The 24,468-nt window shown below is 43.0% G+C and overlaps 1 protein-coding gene across 6 annotated transcripts in view; it reads left to right on the top strand.

The window, feature by feature from the left end:
- The window catches only part of LOC119492936 (protein unc-13 homolog B-like), a 199,330-nt gene that overhangs the window by 47,258 nt on the left and 127,604 nt on the right, over nt 1-24,468 (top strand). For 4 of the 6 annotated variants that reach the window (XM_037777844.1, XM_037777841.1, XM_037777843.1 and 1 more), the window contains exons 5-10: nt 718-841; nt 3,252-3,325; nt 4,202-4,259; nt 5,776-5,811; nt 6,506-6,719; nt 7,411-23,898. In XM_037777844.1, the coding sequence (XP_037633772.1) occupies nt 718-841; nt 3,252-3,325; nt 4,202-4,259; nt 5,776-5,811; nt 6,506-6,719; nt 7,411-23,898 (16,994 nt within the window). The remainder of the gene's footprint in view (nt 1-717; nt 842-3,251; nt 3,326-4,201; nt 4,260-5,775; nt 5,812-6,505; nt 6,720-7,410; nt 23,899-24,468) is intronic. The other 2 variants (XM_037777840.1, XM_037777845.1) reach the window with 2 other exon arrangements.

The following is a 24,468-nucleotide window of genomic DNA, read 5'->3' as shown; positions in this document are numbered from 1 at the left end:
CACAAGTTAATGTCATATTGTTATGTCGTTAGATATAAGATTTTGTCTTTCCTGAGCACAGAAGTTCATTCTTTCAACCACATCTCACAGTCTTCATCAGCATTTCATCATAAAAGATAGGTTCATATTTTTTCAAGTCTGTGTTAAAACTATATCATTCCTCCTGTTTATACCGGCCGCTGAGACGTCCCTCCTGATTGCCTTTCCAATGAAAGACAAGGTGGAAGTTTGCACTCATGGATGAGTGTTAAAATAAAATGATTTTATAAATACAGTATGTGCTGCGTAAGCTCACATCAACCCTCAAAATAAACACTCACACTCACCTTCCACCTACCAGTGCTTATTTAATAAAACACCATCTTTACGTGTCAGCTTAAAAGCCCTCTCACAGGTTAGTAACTAATTTTAATGCAGACTTATCTCGCCTCTAGACCTCATTACTTTGTCTGGGGAGTTTTAAAGTGAGGCAGCGGTGCTTGTGTGGTCATTAATAATGCAGCCCCCAATGTCTCCCCTCAGTTTGAAGTACAGTAAACGCTCACCCTTGTTCTATCACGGTCTGAACCGCTAGTGTTGTTCCTCGCTTCTTCATCTGTGCCTTTTGTTTATTTAACGGTGTTCCTCCTCAGCCCCCCAGCGCCCTCAATTACCATGTTGACGCTTTGATTCTCAATCTCTAAATGTTTCTAACCTCTCTCTGTCTCTCTTTTTCAGGAGGGACCAGGAAAGTGGACGTCTCTTGACTCTGAGGTGTTAATGATGGAGGACGAGATCTGTGGTACCTCCAACCCAACTCCACACCAAGTGCTGCTGGACACTCGCTTCGAGCTGCCCTTTGGTATGTTCATGTTCACAAACACACATTCACTCAACCAAACAAAAATCACACGCAAACATATTATCGACAGAGCCAGGTTGATGCGGCTTAGAAAACCTGAATGATGGTCTAACTAGCATTTTTAGGTTTGTTTTGTGAACTGGTGGTTCAGTTTAATTCGGCGCACAATCGACTTGTGCAAGCTTGTGTTTGGCTGCAATGGTTTATCCCCATCTCCATTTAGTAGAGCTTGTGGAAGTTCCACTGGGTTCATGAAGTTTTTATGAAGAATCTGTTCATGTTTTGGTTGTCCCAAATATAATCCTAAATATTCCTCCGCACTCTTTATCCTTATTTCTTGTTCGTCTTTTTATTTTCTCAAGTGTAACCACCTAAATAGCAAACTCTTAATCTCAGGGAGCTGTCGGGAGTGTCTGCTCTTGAGATATTTATCAACACTCACCTGATGTGAAGATGGCGCCGGATCGTGCTGCTGCCCGCTTGTCTTCTCGACACAAAAGCCTGAAGCCTGAAGATGGAGATAAGATAGTAGTTTCCCTGTTTTAGCAAACTTTCGACAAATCCGTTTAAAATGTTAAAAATAAGTGGCATCCAACAGAGGCACTAATCAATAGTGAGGTCTTGTCACAATGAGTCACACTGAAACACATTCACAAATACCTGTTTATTATATAACCCAGGGGTTTTCAAACTGAGAGTTTAAGGCGAGGCGGAGAGGGAGAGATAAGTAAAGGGAAAGATATTGCATGAGGTGAAAGAGACAGGTGTTTTAAAAACAACTAAAAGTTAGTTATTGTAGTTTTTCCCACTGATTTGTCTCACTTATATCAACACGGTCAACAGTTGACCAATGAACATGTCATTTTCACTCTCACTCTGCTTAATTGCATGCACTTTCTTCCCACGCTGATGCTGACCTTGTGATATACACATCTCCGCAAAGTGGTTTTGCATGACGTACATGTCTGGCCAATAGCAGGACATTTTATGTAATTCTTTTTGTTTACTGGGTTCGCTTTAACTTTGTTGTCTTTTGGCTGGATTGTTCTCATTCTGTTCATTTCCACTTCCTCTGTCAGTGTTTGGACTTGGCTGGATGTAATCTGACTTGGACGGCAGATATCGATCGCTCAGATATCTAATGCCAGATCTGCTTCTCTTAACGGTCTACCTCTCACTTGGTTGTTAGTTATGCCACATACTATTCTGTCACCTACCAAGGTATCGTGCACCTGTCCAAATTCATAATCTTTGGCTTTATTTTTTAAGTCTGTGATGTATCATCAGTGGGTTCCGACGGTTTCTGAGCTGGCGTGAATAACCATTTGATACACTGCATATACTGGAATATCATGTGAATATGGAAACATGACTAATTATGCCTCTGCGCTGGCGACAGCCGTTGCCGGAGGTTGTCTGTCCAGACCGTTCTCATGAACCCAATATCTCAGGAACGCCTGCAGGTAATTTCTTCCCATTCGGCACAAACATCAACCCGGAGTCAAGGATGAACTGATGATTAGTTTTGGTGGTCAAAGGTCAAAGGGCAAGGTCACTGTGTCCTCACAATACACGTTTTTGGCCGTAACTCAAGAATTCATATGCTAATTATGACAATTTCACATAAATGTCTAGAAGTGATGACATTTACAGACATGGATGTAAACTGCAACTTGGCGGTATCTCTAATTTTCCACTTAAAATATGCTTGAATATAGTAATATCGTACATTCAATGTATTTTTGGGTAGTTATACCAAAAAAAATACATTTGAAATATAACCTAAGCACGTGACTGTCCACTGTTAATAACATTTAAATGTTTAAATACAAAATTTCAACATTACAAAGTTTAGATTTAAAAGACTTGGACTTATGGCATGTTTTAGAAAGATGGATATGACTAACTAATGTTTTTCTTGGGAGCATGACAGAGACTGTAGTGAGGCTTTTACATTTGCCCTACCCTCATCTTTTTCTCTTCTTCTGGCCCAACGTCTCGTCTCTCTCTGGCTTTGGGGAGGACCCGTGAGGCCCTGAGGTGGTTGTTATTTCTATTTCTGGGCCCCCAAAAGAAAACCTCCTCATGAGCTATTAAACACACATGAATATAAGATGGGAGCAACATCAAGCAATGTGTATGGGATATGTCAGGGTCGGATAGGGAGCATGGGGGAGACTGAGAGAAGGGTGGAGCTACAGTGCCTGTGGTGTTGCACTTTGCATCACATTCTTCCTCCATTATTTACTTTCTCTCTTCATCACCCCATCCTTAAGCCTACCATCCATCGCTCCACCTTTATTTTCATTTATATATCCTCCACTTTCCCCTCTTTCACCAGCCTCTCTTCCTCTCTCTCCTTTAAATATTTTCCTGTCACTCTTTAAATCCATCTGTTTCTTCTGTCCAGACATCCCAGAAGACGAGGCTCAGTACTGGACCAGTAAACTGGACCGGATCAACACCATGCGGATACATGACGAGGTAAGTTTGCTAAAAAGTATATTTCCTGTTAATAAGTTATAAATTACTAAGCTACTAGAGACGTTAACAGCTCATTGAGGAGTCTCAAAGGGGATCTTAATGCTGAGAAAACAGTGGGGAAACCCAGCTAGGACAGACGTTTTCTTCATCTTGAAAGGAGGTAGTTGTGGAAGAAGTCTTAGAATGGTAATATGAAGCATTGGTGTCCTAAAAACTTTAATAAGGTGCTTTACTCTGTCCAGCTTTTACTGTATCTTGCATCCATCCCGGCTGCAGAACGCCATGTGAGAGTAGACACAGAAGTAGAAGTTAATTTGCACTGACAAGTTACTGTACTAGATCCCTCTCTGCAACATCTGGATAAAAAAATAACGGCACAAATATTCAAAGATTTTAAACCCGTTCTGAGGTGCAGCAGAAGTTCAGCGAACATGCGGTAGAAAGCAAATATTCAATTGTGTAAAACTGATTAAGACATTAAATGTTTGCAGGTTTCATGTGAGCAAGAATCTGCAACGCATCTGAATCTGAACAAGTTTTGATTTCATTTAATTCAGTTTGCATTTCAATGAAACACTTTGTCTTGTACAACTGCTGTCTACAAGATTTCTATTCGGTTTTACTGCACAGGCTCTGATTTTGTATGTTTTTTTAGAGCAGTCCCTTTATTTATTTAATTTTACGAAATATTATGTCACAATGTGCACTCTTCTCAGTGATGTTGCAGTTTTTGTTGGCTCTCTGCTGTCATCTAATGGAAAGTGATAGTTACTACATCACAGATCCATAAATACTGTACTGACGTGTGCCTTTTTAGTATTAAATCCTTTTGATCCACTTTCACTGACCCCTTCACTTCTTTCTCTCTTGTGGCAGTATCCACTGCAGGAAGCGGTCCAGAGAGGACGAATGGCATCTTTGCCCTCTCAGTGCTGTGAGTATAACAGTAACATCCACACCATAACACTTTCACTTATACGTTTACGTGTGTCTGTGTTTTGTGGGTCCTTTGTTTATTAATGTGTCATTCCACACTGATGACTTTGTGTGGACAACAAGGAATTTTTCTCCTCATTCCTTCTTGTGTTTCATGAGCAGGAAAAGACATTTCACATCGGCCATCAGTGCTGATGCATTTTGACTCTGATTTGTACATTTAAAACTACTTCAGTGTCACTGATTTCTAAAGAAAATCACGCTTGCTGATTGCACACTGAAGAGGGCTTTTGGATGCACCAGCCGCTGTTAATGGTAGTTATGATGAGCTGCGTTTCCTGGCTGTTGAACACTGTTGTTACCTTTTGTGAAAATACTTTTTCAAAAACGTTGCTGATTTATTGTGTCAATATTGATCACTCGTATTGTACTACATGAAATTAACTCAGGGTGCTTTCACACCTAACCTGTTTAGTTTGGTTAAAACAAATTCAGGTCTGTTTGCCCGGTTTAGTGCGGTTTGTTTGTGGTGTGGAAGCAAACTAACAAACAAACACAGGATTTTATGATTGCAGATATATGATTTTAGCATGATTTCAAAAGCTAAACTACTAATAAATCCATCTGCTGATCATGAAATCTGTTCAGGAACCCATTTTGTAATTGATCTGTAAAAGGCCATGTATATTTAATAATTTTATTTATTTATATAGCACCTTTCAAAACAAGGTTACAAAGTGCTTTCCAAATAAAGCATGATAAAAATAGTTAACAACCAGAACTTAAAATCGAAACAAAATAAAATCATATAAATACAATATAAAATCATATAAATAGTTACAACAATTCAATTCAATATAAACTATTTATGCAAATCAACACGTTAATAGGTCAACAGCTGTTAAAACTGCTATGCTTGTATCCGACGCTGTGTACTTTGTCAGTTCATAAACTCCATTAAAAAGTGTGTGACAGCGATCCCACAGTAATATGTCCCGAGCCATTACTGTGCAAGACACGCGTGACACCAAAGAACATAAATATACACATCATAAGCATTAAAGCGCTGCATAAACTTCTGTCAGTCACCGTAATTTGATTTCCCCACGTGGGTCCTGACAATCAACGAGTTACCCGTCAGTCTGTATAACTTCATGTTGTTTGCTCCTCTGGTTGGTTTGTGAAAAGTCAGTGTGAACAGGAGCCGGACCAGAGCTAAAAGGCAATAATGTCAATCAATTGTTTCCCCCTTGGTCCGGACCAAATGAACCCAACTACAGGTGTGAAAGCACCTTATTACTTGGTGTGACTTCATTACATTGCTTCACTTAGTTCTTATTCATCTCATACTGGTATAACCACTCATCATTTCCATCAAGCATCACAGATGTGGGTGTTTTCAGTCCCATTACATGTTACACACTCATTTGGCCATCACCAGTTACAGTTATTCTTCAGTAATGAAGTTCACTTTTCTTCCTGACCTCTTTGAATACTTGCCTCCACACCTCCAGGCAGTTGGAGTTATTTTGGATGGAACGAACAGCAGAGTACGTATAGCGGTTGCTTTTCCCCCCCGTGACTTGTCATTCACTCCACATCTGCATGATACAGGACTCCTCTTCGACTTTCCTTTTAAATAAGAACCACTGCATGTTTGGTCTGTATTCTTTCCTTGTCGTCATTTATTAGAAATTTCACATTGATGCTCCCTCCTCATCAAAATACAAAGTAACATGTGTGGGTGCCAATTTTGTTGACATAATTGTTCAGTTCACTGTCAGCTTGGTTTTCATGCTCTTTGTATTACCTGCCTGCTACCACAAGAGGGAGCTTTTTATTCAAACATTTTGTATTGTTTTGAAGCCTTCCTTACATCATAGCAGTGTCCTAGCAGCCTGCATGACAATTGTACAGATGTTACTTTTGTATGAATCGTCCTTTTTATTTCTTGAGTTACACTTTACAAATTTGGCTCTACTGTGTGCTTACAATGGCATGTTTGCAGTACAACAGAAAGGTGGAAGAAGAATAAGGTTTCACAGTAATTATGAGCTGTTAACAGACTGTCTAATAGCCTATTTGTGTCTACCAGAGGGCTTTTTTATCACATTAAACAAATGAATGAACAAGAGCAGAGTATTATCTGAAAATCTACTGGATCACTTAGAGAGAACATTTTTAAAATGTATTTTAGAAATGATCATTATGTTTTACTAAACTGTTTGTGTTGTCTTTGCCCAGCTTTCGATGACCACGACAGTGCAGTGGATGACCGTGATAGTGACTACCGCAGTGAAACTGGCAACAGACCTCCACGGTTCCACAACACCTCCCAGACCAATTCATCAGTGCACCAGTACCCTATAGGACACAGGGTCCAACATCAAACCCTGTCCAGGGAGGCTGACTCTATACAAAACTATGAGCTAGACTATAGAGAAACGAGGGGGCCCAGGTAAACACACACACACACACACACACACACACACACATACACTCACAACCCTCATGCATGTGTGCTCTTTACTTTGATGAGCTGAGCTACCAAGAGTAGCAGAATCCATTGATGGAGGTTTTAAAATACTTCATTAAAAAGGCTCCATATGTACTGTAAGCAGAAGTGGCACAGCCTTAGATAGTTGTGTTAAATTGTAAGCTAATTTAACACTGTTAATCTGTTGCTTGTGCCAGTTTACAGATTGTCGAATATAGATGTTTTCATCATGTAAGTGTTGCCATGGGAAAACAATAGTCTCTGGCAAAGAGAGAGAAAAAGCTGTTACAACCAACTAGTTAGCCAACCACAATATGGGAATACTAAAAGCAAAGAGTTGCAATTTACTTTCTAGTAACAACTGCATATGAGTAAATTGTTCATGTGCATAAGCAACAACACAACTTTGTGACAAAAATAGGAACTATGAGATATTACTGTGAAATTTGCACAACATACTTTTCCTTCCATATACTGTATGTACTCTGCTTTTTCATTTGCTATTCTATTTCTTTACTTGCATGAATATTTTCTTTGCGTGTTATGTTTTTTTGTCTAATGCTCAATTTCTCTTCCTTTCCTTTCCTTTCTTCTTTTTATTTGCATCGTGTTCCACTTCTTCCTGCATGGCACTTTTCTGTCTTGAATCTAGGCGATCAGATAGTAAGGGCGGAGTAAGAATAATCCCTGTTGACTCAGGTATGGGTGTGGAGGATTGGGAGAATAAATATAAAGTGCCTGACTCAGGTGTCTTGGATGATTACCTGGACGCTGAGCAGAAAATGTGGGAGGACGAAGATAAAAGCATCATCTACCGGATCAGTGACAACCCGACTGAGTCCAAAGGTAGCCGGTTCTATCAGACAGTAGAATGTGATGCAATATCCCCTGAGGATACGGAGGAGGCGAGTGGCAGGCCACACAGACAGAGTCATGGCTTTGGTAGCGGAGAAGTGCGGTTAGTTTATAAGGAAGCCGGCAGCTTTGAGGATGAATCGTCCCCTCCTGAAATTGATATAATTCCCTCTGTCAAACAGCTACGCCAGCAGACAGACAGAGAAGGTTTACTTTACAAAACCAGACTGTGGGCCAAAACTGCCTTAGAGGACACACTTGAGAGCTATGCAGCTTTTCGTGAGGAGGAGGCTGCTCGGGAAGAGGCTGCTCTGGAAGAGGCTGCAAGGACCAGGGGGAGGTGTGACTATGGCTCAGTTGGTTCAGATGAGTTGCAGTATTCTTTTGGATCTGAGGAGGAACTAGATGACCTGACATTCACTGAAGGGGATGCTAGTTATGAATATGAAACTTACTACTACCCTACCAAGTATATGTCACCTTTTGGAGGACAGTGCTATTCAAGCAGAGGGAGAACAGATCATGGACAAGATCCTATGTTGTCTCCTGTAGAGGAGCCAAGTGATGAATATGTAGATGCAATGGATGAACTTCATAGCTTAGTTCACTCAGTGTCTAAATACCTGGCCGTAAAAGAGGAAGAAATCAACAACTATGAATTATTGCCTAAGCCAATTAGAAGAAAACTCCCAGCACTGCCAACCGATGCTGAGGTTATGCAACCCGGAGACAGTAATAGCAATGCTGAAGTTGTGCAACCTGAAGACAGTAATAGCAATGCTGAAGTTGTGCAACCTAGAGACAGTACTAGCAATGCTGAAGTTGTGCAACCTGAAGACAGTAATAGCACTGCTGAAGTTGTGCAACCTGGAGACAGTACTAGTAATGCTGAAGTTGTGCAACCTGGAGACAGTAATAGCAATGAAGTCAAACCTGAAGTTAAGGAGGACAGTGCTGTTGGGCAGGGCATAGCTGGAGTAAAGAATGCCATGAGTTCGTTATTTAGTACAATCAGAGGATCAAAGTCTACCACTGATGTAGAAACCCCTGCCACAACTCCATCCCCCCAACCACCACAGGCAGATTCTGGTATTTCAAAACTGCTCTCTTTGATTCCTAAAGTTAGTACTGAAGCCACAGAGGCCTCTGGTGCCACCGCACCAGATCCACCTACCTCCCAAACATCACCCCAACCTGAGTCTGGCATTTCAAAACTGCTTTCGTTTATCCCCAAAAGTGGTGGTACTTCGCCCCCAGTAGCCATAGTTCCTCCGGCCTCTCAGGAGCCCACAACAGAAAAAAAGTTTTCCCTGCAGTCTCTTTTGCAATTTCCTCATTCATCCTCTGAACCGAGTCGCCAAGCTGACACTGATCAGGCGTCAACACATGTTGGCACAGAGGAACACGGCAGTGCAACCACTGCTAACCAACCCACATCCGGGTTTGAATCCATGTTAGGAAGGTTTAGTCCTTTGAAACTTTTTTCCAGTGCACCGCCATCTAGAGAACCATCACCTCAGCCATCAGAGCAAAGAAGTGCATCTGCTGCAAGCAATGAATCCAGATCCGCGAGTCCTAATAGAGAGAGCTCACAAACAGAGCGACAGTTATCAGATGAGACAAGACCAGGTTCAGGAAGTGGATCAGTTGATCTTTTGCCGGATACAGCAAGTGGATCACTTGAGCTTGTGCAAGAATCAAGAAGTGGATCAGTAGAGCTTCTTCCAGAGACGGAGTCATCAGGTGAGCTACCTGATATTCAGCAAAGACGAAGCCCTACAATATCTGAACCAAAACCTGAAAGCAGTTCAGAGGAAACAGGATTCTTCAGTCCTTTTAAGAAATCTCTCTCTACCCTCATATCAACAGTTCCTCCTGAAAAAAATATTTCCACAACAACCCCACCAAAAACAGAAGGAGGCATGTTCTCGGGGATTCTTAAGTTTGCATCTAGCGAAGATGTCAATGCTCAGCCAAAAAGTCCATCTCCTAGCCCTGCAAGAACTCCCTCTCCAAGTCATGCTGCACTTCAAAGTGTACCAAAAGGAAACACAGAAACTGGCTGGTTTTCAAACCTGTTTAAAGCAGCCCCAAGTGAACCTGTTAAGGAGCCTGCAAAACCACAAATTACTCCCACTGTGATGCTAACCAAACCTAGTGGTCAAATTGAGCCACATACTGAACAAATGGTCCCTGAAACCACAGAGATTACTGTCTGTAGAACAGAACAATTGTCTCAAGAGCAAACATTGTCTGAAGAAGATCCCCAGTGCAAAACAGATGTCCAGCTTGAAGCAGACGTCACATCTAAAGATCAAGGTCCGCCCAGCACTGTGGAACAAGCCAGATCACAACCACAAGCCTCACAGGCCCAAGGAATTCTTTCTGGATTGTTGAACCCAGGATCAACAGAAGATGTTTTGTCTGACAAGAAAGCCCAGGGAGGGGATAGTCAGCCTCAACAAGGTGGGCTATTTTCAGGCCTATTTTCATCACCGTCTCCGTCTTCTCCCCAAACACAACATAATTCTGCCATACAACAGTCAGGAGGACTGTTGTCTGGATTTTTAAAATTTGCCTCTGATAGTGTTTCTGCTCCTACCAATCAGTCACTGTCAACATTGTCAGGAAGCCAATCTGGCCAAATTCCAACGCAAACGCAAGGACAACCTGTTGCTGCACAGCCACCTACTGGAGGACTCTTATCTGGGCTCTTGAAAAAAGCTACTGACACAGTGACTGGCTCTCAACCAACTCAGTCCAGTCAGGAGTCACAGCCAGATGCAGCTGACCATACAGCGAAAACAGAAGGACCTGAACAAAACTTGAGTCAAGGGACCACTCCTCCTATTCAGTCAACATGGAATTTGTCGGGATTGATTAAACGAGGTTCAACAGAAGAATCTTCCCCTGAGAAAGGTCAACCTGACCAGCAATTGAGACAACCTGTAGTCTCAGATCAACAACAAAACCAACAGCAACAGCCTGACCAAACAACAGAAAAACTACACCCAAAAGCAACAACAATAATGCCTCAACCTAGTGGATTGTTTGGGGGGTTGTTGAAACTCACAGAAACTGCTTCCCAGCCACCAAAAGGACCTCTGGCTACACAATCTACACAACCAAATCAGCAATCAGGTAACATGTTGTCAGGACTTTTTAACAAGATCGTGGAACCTAATCCTACTCCATCTCAGCTACAATCAGAGTCTGGTGCTCAAGAGACTAACCAAAAACCAGTGCAGCAAGCACCTCCTCAACAAGGAGGCTTCTTGTCTGGTCTTTTCGGTATTGGAGGCCAAGACTCTGCTCCTGCAAACCCAGGCCAGCCCTCACAAAACCAGCAACAGGGTGGCCCATCCAGGCACCAACCTAATCAGCAACCGGGCAATAGACAAAACCTACAACAGCAAAACCAAGTCCCTCCACAACAGCCCCCGAGTAGTCCCGGAGGAATGCTCACTGGATTGTTCAACAAAATTGCAGATGCAGGCACCCCACAGTCTACAGCGGGGAGTCAACCAGAGCAGCAACAGGCAAAAAGAGCAGGCCCCAGAATGACCCAGCAACCACCTAATCAACAGGGAGGCTTCTTCTCTGGGCTATTTTCAACGGGTCCTACTCCTCCAGCACAGCAGCAGCCACCTGTTAGTCATCCCAACCAGCAGCAACCCCAACAAGGTAACAGACAACCTCTGCGGAGGCAAAACCAGATACCTCCACAACCCGCTGCCTCTGCACCAGAGCCACAGCAGGGTGGACTATTGTCGGGGCTTTTTAATAAGTTAGCACCTACAGACAATGCACCACAACAGCCCACCCCACAGACTGGGTCTCAACAGGGAAATAAATCAAACCTTGTTGGAACTGGTCAATCTGCAGGTCAACAATCGTCTCAATCCAGTCAACAAGGAGGATTCTTGTCAGGTCTGTTTGGTCAGACATCACCTCAACAGCAGCAACAGCCTGGCAAAATTGCAAGTCCTCAACAGACAGCGACCCAACAGCCTAGTCAAAGTGGAGGCTTGCTTTCAGGTATTCTGAAGCTTGCTTCTGGAGAAAATGTACCACAGGAACAACAGTCACCTCAACCTGCTCAGGCAGGTCAACCATCGGTTAAATCAGGGCAAAATCCAGCTCAGTCTGAATCAGGGGGGTTATTCTCTGGCCTGATGAACAAAATTTCAGGTACTGTGGAGCAGTCATCATCACCTTCTGATCAGGTGAACCTTCAAACAACACAGCAACAACATCAGCCATGTGCAGGACAGGGGCAACCACAGACTCAGAGAACCAAACCAGTAGAGATGCCTTCAGCCCAACATGTGGCCACAGATAAGGATTTAAAAGGTCCAGCTCAAAAAGGTTTCCTCTCAGGTCTTTTTAGTGCCACAGAGGAGCCATCGTCAAAGACACAGCAGCCATCAACCCCTCAGCTTGGGAATGAGGAACCAAAAACTAGTACAAGTAGCGTGTCTCCTGGTTTGTTATCCAGCATTTTCAAAACAGGCCCCAGTGACAGTAGCACTTCTGCTCCTGGAAAGAAAACTGAAAAAGGCCTTCTTGATCGTTTACTACCAAAGAGTAGGGAGGATATCTCTTCAAGTACAGCAACACTCACAACTGCTGTTGTTACAGAACCTCTGCAATCTCAGGTTTGGCAAGATCCGACAATTTCCCCAACCCAATCTTATCTTGATGAAATTCAACGTCTCTTGTATGGGACAGCACATGAGTATGGTTACAAGGATCTTTTATACAACTTTGCAGAGTATGGTGTTATTCCACCAGAGCTCTATGAGCATCAGTGTCTCATAGAAGCTCTTCTGTGGCAGCAACTCAATGATTATGCCCTTGCTGAAGCCCTTGCCACTCAAAGTCAGGAACGCTACCAAGCATGCCATGGTAATATACCATCAACTGTTAGAGCACCTCAATTGGAGAATCACATATGGTTAAATCCTATAGAAATGGATATTAGTGACTTCAATGTACCCTCACATCCTTGGAGGGATGCTGACGCCCAGCTTTTTGAGAGCAGAAATCGCTTTCTTGAGCCAGAAGAAGATCTTGTTTTGTTTGATATGAGTTGCATAGACAAGAAACCCTGGAGTAGCTGTGACCATTTGAATAATCTTGATAGCAAAAGAAAACCTTGGATTGTTGAAAGTAGTGCTCTAAATCTGTCCATGGAAAAAACAAAGACACGGTTAAGTAGATGCCATTCGCTTGCAGAATGCAGTGTACAGGAATTCAGCAAAGTAGTGGAAAAAAGTGGTGCTAGTAGTGGTGTAAAAGATGAAGAATTTGGTTTGAAATCAGCAACTGAGTTTTTAAAACGACTTGCCACAAAAAAGGGTCCAATGGATTTAACACATGGCGCTATGGATTTAAGCATGTCTGCAGGAACTACAGGGGATGTGGATGATGAAATGCTCTTTGAGGATGCTGAGTGGTATCAACAATGGCTTTCACTATTGGAGCAAGGGTTGTGGTGGCCAGCTGAGGTTGGGGACTGTGGATATTATGTCTATACAGATGAGGATTACATTTATTCCCTCTTAACAGACAGAGCTGGTAGACACCTCTATGCCTGTGCTGCACCAGAGGATGTACAAGCTCTAGGAAACATCACTGAAAATATTGCTAACATTCTGAAACAAAATGAAAAGGACAAAGTGACCCTTTGTGGTTTCAAAATTCCCCTCTGCACCGAAGATAAAGGTTTCTGGATTCCAGGCCAGCGAGAGAATAAATTAGTTCTTTCAGATGCACCCATGGACCTTACGTCCGCACTTGAAAAAGGTGAAAGAATAATGAACATGAATTTGGAAAGCTTCTCTCAAATGTTTCAGGAATCTATATCTTCTCAAGCAGAACAGCCTGTAGACTTTAGTGTGTACAAGCTTAAAAAGATTAAGGTGGAATCCGTACAAAATGGCTATAGCTGTCAAGAGGAGTCAATGGAGGCAGCTGATCTTACATTAAAGTCACTGAAAGGGGGACATGGAGGGCCATACTGGAAGAATCAGGGGATAAAAGATGTGCTTACAGTCTCACCTGCACCTGCTCCAAGATGCTATTCAACACAAATCTCTCCAAACAGACGCAACCCAGTCCCTGAAATCAGGATTTCAAATGCAGGTGATACACCTGCAGACCAACCAAAACAAAAGTCAAACTCCATATCTTCAGCTATCGGAGGAATAACTGGAATGTCTCCTAAAACCGAAGAAAGCAAAGCTGATATACTGCCATCCTCAACACCTGCTATATCACCATCAGTGTCTAGCAAGGTTATAGAGACTTCAAAAAATTCCAGAAATCTTCCTGAGACCCCATCATCTTCAAAAATACCAGTACAGTTAGGAAGGAAACTGCCTACACCACCAACTGCTACTAAAGCCTCTTCATCTCTTTCAGAACAGGCAACTGCTGTTAGGAGTTTACCCACTACATCTACTAGAACTGTAGTTCTGCCTCCTGTTTCTCCACAGAGACCCCAACTTGCAAGGCAGCCATCTCAGGCAGACAAACCCAGAGTATTATCACAAGCAATTAAGACTACAGTCACAGAAATGAGTGACAGTAGCAAAGTCAGCAGTACCTCAGCAGTGGACCAAACAACCTCCCCGTCTCCAAAGCAGCCTCAAGATTCATCTCAGAAAGTTACACCTCAGTTACATATACTGAATGAGAGCTCAAGTAATGATGCCCACCTTTACAAAAGAAATCATACCTTTGGCACTCCTATTGACCCTCGAAGAAGCAATAAAGTCCTAGATTTTTCTGCCATGATTAATAAAAACAAAAATACCAAAGAAAAAGATGGAACAGATACCAACGTAGAATCTATACAAAAAGATGAACTGGTTGACTTTACAAAGTACAAGATGAAAAGATTCAAAGAGAAGAAGCAGATGGATACTAACACAAGTGCGGACTTGACTGACAAGACCATTGCTGTAAATCTTACTAAACAGATTGAGGAAGAAGAAGTTGAATGGCCTGATTCAGAATATCCCACATATCCCACATTACAGCAAAGTCCAAGAGTTCCAATTCAGGGAACAGTTTCTCAGACCAACTATAGGCTAGTTGATAAACAAAACAAATCAGAGAGAAGATTGTCCAGTCCACAAGTTAGAGTTGGTCATACCTCTTCTACAATACATACCCAAAGACCACTAGCCTCCCACAGTACCTCTATAACTGAGAAAAAGCAAACTGGTGTTACAGCCTCTGGCAAAGGTGCAATGAACATTTCATCCAAATCGTCTCATACATCTTCCGATGACTTACCAAAGAGTTCTGACACTAACGTAATGCTATCGGCAACAAGAAGCTCTTCAATTTCTCATATTTCCAGTAAAGCATCTAGCCTGGATGGAGGTCTCAAACAACCTGCAAAACCTGGATCAAAGCAACCAGTATGTACCACACCATTGGTAAGCCCTGTGATGAGGAAACAGGTGGACCCGCAGAGACAGCAACTGAATTTTTCAAAAATACAGCAAAGCCCACCAATAGTTACAACTGGTTTTAGACAGCAGATTCCTGTTGACAGTAAGAGAGCAATTTTTACACCTCCTTCCTGTCTGTCGAGTGGAAAGTCTCAGCAACATCAGGAGACCACTGCACCAGCAAACTCAATTAAAGCTACATTAGATATGTCTGCAAAGAAAACAACCCACCAAACTGTTGTACCATCAAAGGATCCTGTTTGTGGGGCACTGCCATTGACAAATAGAAAACCATTAACTTCTGAAGAGGCAGAAACAAGTTCTGGTCATCATCTATCTCATCATGAATCCATTGACTTGTCATATAGAGGGGAATCAACAGAACCTCAGGTACAAACAACAGAGGATATTCATTCACTACCTGTCGAGGAATATCATTCTCATACTATTACAGGTAATCAGGTAGCATGCTCTGTTACGAAAAAGGAGATTCCATCTGGTAGTAGGAGGGCATTCTTACCAAGACAGCAGTCTCTTTCAAGTCAGTCATCTGAATCCCTTGAAAAGTGTAAACCAACCCAGCAAGCCACAGCACCAGCCAATACAGTCACGGCCACACTAGACATGACTTCTAAATCTTCTGCCAAATTGAAGGAGGTGGTTCCGGAAGTAAGAAGAGATGACACTCCTACTGAAGCTATACCACTAACAAGAGGCAAGCCAAGTGCCCGTGAACTTGCACGAAAAGATTCTGTTGGTGTACCACTAGTTGTAGATATCCCTTCTCAAGAATCTCTTGGTGACATTAAGATCAGCTCCCCTGCAAATGCACAGCAGGAGTTTGAGAATAGGACTCAATTCCACTCAGATTCTATTATATATCAACAACAATATTGCCAGAGCAAACCTGGTGTCTTTGCACAGTCAAATCACTCAACTTTACAGTTGTCAGACACTGTTCAAACACATCAGACATCCACTTCAACAAAACCTGTCACAGCTACAGCACTGGATATGTCACCCAAGCCATCCCAAGCCAACTATACAATAATGCCAGAATATGAGTCTACTCAAAGTGAAGCAGTTTCGCTTGTCAACAAGCCAAGTGCAAGAGTAGTTGCCAGAAAAGATTCTGTTGGTATCGCCCTGGTAGTTGAACCAACACCACTGGAATCAGCATGCCAGAAGCAACCTCAAACCTTGATCTCTGTGCAAAAACAGCAAACCCTGGATGGAAACATTGCTCCTGTTCTGCATCAACCACTTCCCAGCCGTATGACAGTGCAGTGTCCCAGTGTCGATGAAACCAGTGGTGTGTCACAGTCCATTATCCAACCTTATCGGCAGAGCGAACCTGGCGTTTTTGCACAGCCAAATCACTCACGTTTACAGTTCTCAGACCCTGTTCATATACATCAGACATCCACTTCAACACAACCTGCCGCAGCTACAGCACTGGATATGTCACCCAAGCCATCCCAAGCCACAGTGAGAACAACAATGCCAGAATATGAGTCTACTCAAAGTGAAGCAGTTTCGCTTGTCAACAAGCCAAGTGCAAGAGAAGTTGCCAGAAAAGATTCTGTTGGTATCGCCCTGGTAGTTGAACCAACACCACTGGACTCAACGTGCCAGAAGCAACCTCAAACATTGATCCCTGTACAAAAACGGCAAACCCTGGATAGAAACATTGTCCCTGTTCTGCATGAACCACTTCCCAGCTGTATGACAGTGCAATGCTACAGTGTAAGTGTGACCAATGATGTGTCACAGTCTATTATCCAACCTTATCCATTCTCTACAGCTCCAGCAAACTCTGTGAACGACACATTAGATATGTCAACAAAGACATGTATATCGGACACAGTGCTGAACTATTCAGATCCAGTATCACTGGTAAGGACAAGGCCATCAAGATTTGCATATTCTCAAAGAAATTATGTTGGTGTTCCACTAATTGTGGAAACACACCCCTCCCAGGACCAACCTAGAAGGAAACAAACACATGTAGGACCACAAGAACAGGTGCAACAAGGATTTGTGCATAGTGGATCTCGAGAAATAGATCAAAGACCATCAGCACCTGCCAACTCCATCAAAAGCTTCCTAGATATGTCTCCCAAACCACAGCAACAGCAGAAACAATCTGAAACTGCTCCAGATGCCTTGTCAACTGAAGCTGTGTCATTGGTCAGAAACACGGCAACTGTAACAATGAATGGTTCTGATGGTGTACCACTCATAGAGGAGCAATGTGCACATCAACAAGGAATACATGCCTTGAGTGGAGTCAACACAACTGAGACACTGCACAGGCAGATATCTACCTACCACAGTAATGAGGTCTTTTCTGGCACAAGGACCACCTACAAGGACACACACCAACAAAATAAGCCAGTGGACTTCTCTGCAAAAGATAGCCTAAATACAACTAACATTACATGTAGTTACACTGAACCAGAGGATGGACAGCCCATGAATTTCACCAATAACAAAGTAAAGACAGAAATGTTTGAAAGAGGGCAGACTGGAAGGCAATTGCAAACGAAAACAATACGGGGTATTGTTGACCTAACTTTGGATCCCCAAAACAAAACTACAATTATCGGTCTTCAAGATGTGAAGGATCTATCCTTTCCTCATGTGTCTTCTCTCTGTCAGAGTAATCTTTACAATCAGCAGCAATATATGCCTCCACCCACTTCTAAGGAAGTCAGAGAAGATGCAGCATTTTCTCAAACTCAGAAGTCACTACAATCTATGGAATATTCCACTGATAAACAGGCCACCACCCCTTACCACTCACATTACAGAAGGCAGTCAGAAATGGGATTGAACTCTGCCCCAATGAATACTTCAGTTTCCTCTTTGGTGCCTATTCAAGGGAAGATACAGCCTCTTCAGAATTTAGCTCCCCAGGCTATGCAGGACTATGCATCTGCTACATTCTCACTAAACTGTGCATATCAACAGGTTGAATACAAGAAGCCTGATCAATTGCCTCCAAACATACCTCAGCTGCAAACACAACATTCAGTCCCACAACAGCAATACCAACAACCTGGTGTGGAAATTGGTTGGACTTCATCCATTGCTGAATCTCAACCAAAAGCTCCAAAGTTGCAAAGACAAGATACAACTGTTCAGCATGACATGACCTTTAGGCCCAAGATTCTTATCAAGCAGCCAACTGTAGAAAGCTATGAGAGCATTGAGGAATACCCATCAAATAGTGGAACAATGACTAGTAATGGAGAGGCATTGCCTCCTTTTTCCACCCAGCAACTGTATGGTAGCTCCCAACCTGCTCCTACCCCACAGTCTTTGCCTACTTCAGTTATTCAGCAAGCACATGATAGACACAGAACTCATCCTTCTCTACAGTCTTTTGACGTACAGCCAGTGCAGAGCAGTGCAACAACCGACTATTATACAAAAGAACCTCTTCAACTCTCAAAACAACCTGATCCAAGCCAATGCCCTATCACTGTTCAGCAATTTCAGACACAAACTGTATCCACAAGTACTGTGGCTCCAATTCAACATGTATCAGAGGTTAGTGCAGTTGCAACCCAACCCACCACAAAACATGGCCCAATGCCTGTAAAACAAGTAAAGAGTAGTTATCTGAACCAGGGCTCTGGAGCTGAAATGCAAGGACCAGAGGTACCTCCAACACCAGCAGAACATACCTCTGTTAAGGGTTTGATTTCATTATATAGTGGTTCAAGTTCACAACCCTTTGTCAGTACAAAACCAGTTGCTGTTATGCCCCACCACACTCAGACTGTGTCTATACCTGTGGACCACAGAGTGCAAGTTACTCCAACACAGACTACTGCCCCAGAAACCCCTGTTGTTAAAATACCGGAGTCACTTAATTTAAGCCCACAGGTGCCTGTTGTGTCAAGTTCTCTTGCTTCCTCACCATCTGAATTATCCAACAATCAGACAGAGTTGGCTCAGGCGCCATCACTAATTATTGAATCACAATACAAAGGACAAAGTTCAGTGTCAAGTGGTGTGAGCCCTCAAACATCCCCAATGATATCACCTATGGTCTCTCCCTCCAACGAGTCACCAATGCATGGTTTCAAGTCTATTTCTCAAGACTGTCAGCAACCACTGGAAACACTAAATGCAAGCCCACCAAGAGAGACGCCGGGTTCAGTAGAACTTTCAGAAACATTGTCAGAGGTTACATCTAAAGCAATTACCAAAGAGGTTATAACAGATAACATGGCTTTATCTGAATCAGGCATGTCACAGCAGCAACATTCAGAAGAAACCAAACAAACTATATCCACAGAATCTGTGAATGTCAACACTGGATTTGGTGAGGTCTCTACTGTAGCTAACATACCACAGGAGAAAATCTGCCATCCAACGTCAATCTACATTGGCATTAATTCCTCAAAGGTACCTCCTGTTGATACAGAAATCGGACCAGATGAGACGAAACCTTATATTAGACTACCACATATATTTGTCTCAGCAGCAACACCAGAAGAAGAGAAAATTGAACATGAGTTCAAACCTGAACTGCCAGAAGTCAGTGCTTCTGAAGATACCACCCTCATTGCAGTAACACTACCAGACTGTAAGGATTCTTTACCTGCTGATATTGTTGCACAGTCTGATATACCTGAGGATGCAAGGGCTACAGAAATCTGTAGCACAGAAGCATTCATTGAATCAGAGCAGGCTAAGACCTATTCACCAGAGCACATCCTGACAAAGAAAAGCTCAACCATAGACGCTACCCTCTCAGAAGCTGAAGTAAAAGCAGAGACAACTGAGGCTTATGAGCCGCCACTTGAGCTGTCTTCTAAGGACATAACAATAACAGCTCCAGACATAACACCACTTGAAGTAGTTAAACCTCTGGCAGCAGCACCAGAAGGTACTGAAACTCTTGAAGAGTTAGCCCACAGGGCTAAAAGCACAACTTCAGATGTTGTATTGCCTGAAGAAGTTCAGACACTTGAGAAGTTATCACTGAAAGAAGTATCTTCTGCCTCAGACGCAAAATCTCCTGAAGGTGTTCAACAGCTTCATGAAAAAACTGAGAGGGATGTCTCCTTATCTAGCCCTGAGTCCAGTCCTGTCAAACCTTGCACAGAGGAAATCACAGCCTCCAAGGAGGAGAGTTTAGCTGTCAAAGTTGATCAGCCTGAGGCAGAACAACCTAATGAGCAACCAGGAAAAGGCTTATTTTCTATGTTTAGTGGCCCCACTGCAACCCCACAGCAGACAGCCTCCCAAACTGGATTATCAATACTTGGTGGCATTCTTCCTGGGTCATCCACCAAAGACACTCCTGGTACAGGGTTACTCTCAATGTTGGGTGGGTCAAATTCCCCATCTTCACCTGGATCCAAAGACCCACCACCACTATCAACCTCACAAGAGACCCAAGGAAAAGGCTTATTCTCTATGTTTGGTGGATCTAGTAGTCAGCCACCATCTGGCCCAAGAGGTCCAACTGTTGGAAGTGTGCGACCCAGAGGTCCTCCACCCAAAGAACCTCCGGGCAAAGGCCTATTTTCCATGTTTGGTTCATCTGCACCTCAGCAGCCACCCAGTCCCAGAGGTCACCCTGTGGAAAGTGCCACACCAAGAAGACCTTCCACTGGATCTTCTATATTTGGTGGCATCCTCCCAGGTTCTACTACAAATAAAGAAACTCCTGGTGCAGGTTTGTTTTCCAAGTTTGGAGGTCTTAGTGCCCAGTCCCAAACTGGACCTAGAATACCCCCACCAGGACCAACAGTTACACAACCAGGATCCAGAGGTTCAGAGCCCCCAGGAAAAGGACTTTTCTCCATGTTTGGTGGACAAAACCAGCAAGAATCAGAAGCACATCCTGTAGCTTCTAACCCACCTGAATCAGAGGGTGGTTTCAAAGTTTCCTCTGTGTTTTCACTTGGCGGGAGTTCTGATGGTAACAAATCTAAAACTGGGTTTGGCCTATTTGGAATGTCTTTTATGGAGGAAACCAAGACAGAGCCAGAAACAATTGTCTCGGAACAAGTGAAACCCATGGACACAAAAGATTTTTCAAAACAAGCAAACGATCACCTTGTTGAGGCCATCGAAAATGTACCTTCTGAGCCTCCTTCTACATCATTAGTTAAGGTGGAACTCCAAGTAGAGCAGGCATGCCAAGATGGTCAAGAGTCAACCTTGGACACCAATAATGATACCACTGAAAATTCTGTTCCCCTAACAGATCCACATCTGGAGATGGACAAAATAGCCACAATGCAACAACACCTTTCTTATGATGAAAATGCCTCTGTTGTGGTTGAAGCTTCTATCACAGACACACCAAATGTGACTGGTAATCTACTAGAGAAAGAGGGATCTCAAGTTGTAAAATTAGTAAGTGAAGAACAGTCAGACATCCAAAATGAATATAAAGAAATAAAAGATACAGCAGATATTAAGAAAGAAGTTGCTGAATCAGAAACAGATACTTTTGAAATTAAGAGCACAGGTGATGAAACTGCCATTTCTGCCATCAAAAGCCCATTTGAAAAAACTGATGATATGCAAATGAAAAGTGTTATGGATTACACGGACAAAAACACAAGTTCAGATATGGTTGGCGTGGGACATGGGGAAGCTGTTGTTGAGGGGGAGATAACAATTCCAGAGGTAGAAAAACAAACTGAGGAGCCACTGAAAGTTGCTGGTGAAGAGCAAACAGCAGTTGCAGATGTGGAAAAATCAACTGAGGAGCCTTTCAAAAAAGATGAAGAACAAACAGCAGTTGCAGATGTGGAAAAATCAACTGAGGAGCCTTTGAAAATAGATGAAGAACAAACAGCAGTTGCAGATGTGGAAAAATCAACTAAGGAGCCTTTGAAAATAAATGAAGAACAAACAGCAGTTGCAGATGTGGAAAAATCAACTGAGGAGCCTTTGAAAATAGTTGATGAAGATCGAACAGCAGTTGCAGATGTGGGAAAATCAACTGAGGAGCCTTTGAAAATAGTTGATGAAGAACGAACAGCAGTTGCAGATGTGGAACAATTAACTAAGGAACCTTTGGAAGTTATTGGTGATGAACAAGCTTATATTGCAGATGTGGAAAAATCTACTGAAGAGGCAACTGTAGCTGATTCAGTAATAGCAGTTACAGAGAAACCTACTGCAGAATCTGTGATGAGTGCAGTTACAACAGAGACTGCAGTTTCAGAATCAGAAAAGTCTATTGAAGAGGACTTGAAATCCACATCTGACGAGACCGCAAAGGAACCAATTGAGGCTAAACTAGAGCTTGCAGAAGCTACTAAAGAACCTGCACATGGATTAGAGAAACCTGTTGAAAGCAATAATTCTGTTGCGGTGGTCTCATCATCAGAAGAGGAAAAAACTGTTGGTACCAACTCACCAGAAATCATGACATCTCAAGCTGTGGGGCCTTTGAAAGATCTGTCATTGGTACCTGCTAGTCCTCTACCACAGCAACAGCCCAGGCCAGGCATGGCAAGGCCGCCTGGTCCACCAGGACAAAGAATGGGTGCACCAAGGATGGGAGGACCACGGATGGGGGGCCCAAGAATGGCAGGACCAAGAATGGCTGGACCAAGAATGGCTGGACCAAGACAGCCAGGACCACAGAAGCCCCCTGAACCAGCTCCATTTTCTGGCTTTATGTCTATGTTTTCTACCCCAAATGCCCCAAGTAAATCATCAGCTGTTGGTGGATTTTTTTCAAGCTCACCTGGTTCACTTTTTGGATCATCACCTGCTCCTCGTCAGCCACAACAACAACAGCAACAACAACAACAACAACAACAACAACAGAAAAGCTCATTTTTTGGACTTCCAAGCAGCATGGCTACAGAATCCCTTACCAGTGACCTATTTGGTATATTCAAAGGTCCTGAAACAACAAAATCAGAGGAACCTCCACAGTCTGGCACAGAGTCTGAGAGCACTGAAAAGACAGATACAGAGAAGACACCTTTATCTGGAGATGGACATGTTAAAAGCCCTGAGGACTCTGAGGCCCCTGAAAAAGGATTAATGGAGGAGGCAGAACGAACAGACAAAACAGAAGCTGAAGTAAGTTCTCTGACTGAGTCCACCATGAAAGCTGCTTTCCCTGAAAAAGAAGCAGGGGATGATGAGCATGCTGAGCATGTAGTGGGGACAGGTTCTGCAGTGTCTGACAAAGCTGCACCACCCCCGGCTCCTGAATCAAAGGGCATGTTTGAAATACCTGGTCTGACTGCTCCTAAATTTGGATCCCTTTTCTCCACCACTCCATCTCCAGCCACTGGTACAACACCACAGCCACAACAGACAGATGGTGGTCTCTTTTCTGGTTTTAAAGGCCTTTCAGCTGGTATTTTCCACGATGAAAAGCCAACTGGAAAGGAAGAACCATCATCTATGTTTGGCATGAAACTTGGCTCAATGTTTGGGAACTCTGACCCTCCAAAACCCGAATCCACCCCTCAGGTGGTCACAGCCCAACCTCAGTCTGAAAGTCCAAAACCTACGGATGAATTTTGTGAGCCAGAGTCTGAGAAACTTTCACCAGGTTCTGAAGAAACTGGAAGTGCAGATGCCAGTGATACAGAAGGACCAACAGACACTTCAAAAACAGGAAGCTGTGACACCTTAGCACAGTCGCCACAGTCTGGCCTCCCTTCTCACTCAGTTTCTTTAGCAGAAGATATGGATAAACCCCAGTTAAAGATCACGCCATGGGAGGTAGATAAGAGTGAAACACCTGACACCATGCATGCAGATATGGGCACAGGGCAACCAAAGGACCTGTTGACAAAGGAAGCCGTGAAAAGGCTAGTACAATTTGTATGATAAATGGCATTGTTCATTTATCATGCTATGTAGACAAATGTATAGCCCCTTTCCTGCTCTTCTTTCCCATTTAGAGTTTTTCTTTTTACCACATTTGATATCAGTAGCTCTGCATTCACCTTTTTTTTTCCCCTTTCCCGTTCCTCAACTTAACTTTAAAATCTTACGCATACTGGTAGATTAAAATACAAGCAATTTAGTGAAAATCTGACACTGTAAATTTTGTCATCGAAGCTATATAGTAGGAAAGAAAATTATCACATCTGCTTGAAAGGTGTTCACCATTACGTGCAAATGTACTAGATCTATTTTTTACTTAGAGCACCTCAGTAATAGCTTTCCTGACAGTGATGGAAGTGCAGTGAATGAAGGAGCCAATGGTCTTTATTTATTACTGTTTCACTTGTGAAGTGTGTATAAGGCCCCTCCTTCCTCTGTCCCCTGCAGTTCTCTGACTTATTCTCCAAGACTCAGCCAATTTGTTTATATGAATTAAAACCCTGATAGATTTATGATGGTGTGGCATTGCACACCGTGGAGGCAGGCGGGAC

This window comes from Sebastes umbrosus, chromosome 8 (genome assembly GCF_015220745.1).
Source record: "Sebastes umbrosus isolate fSebUmb1 chromosome 8, fSebUmb1.pri, whole genome shotgun sequence".
NCBI classification, from domain to species: domain Eukaryota; kingdom Metazoa; phylum Chordata; class Actinopteri; order Perciformes; family Sebastidae; genus Sebastes; species Sebastes umbrosus.
This window is presented reverse-complemented; position numbering and strand designations above follow the sequence as displayed.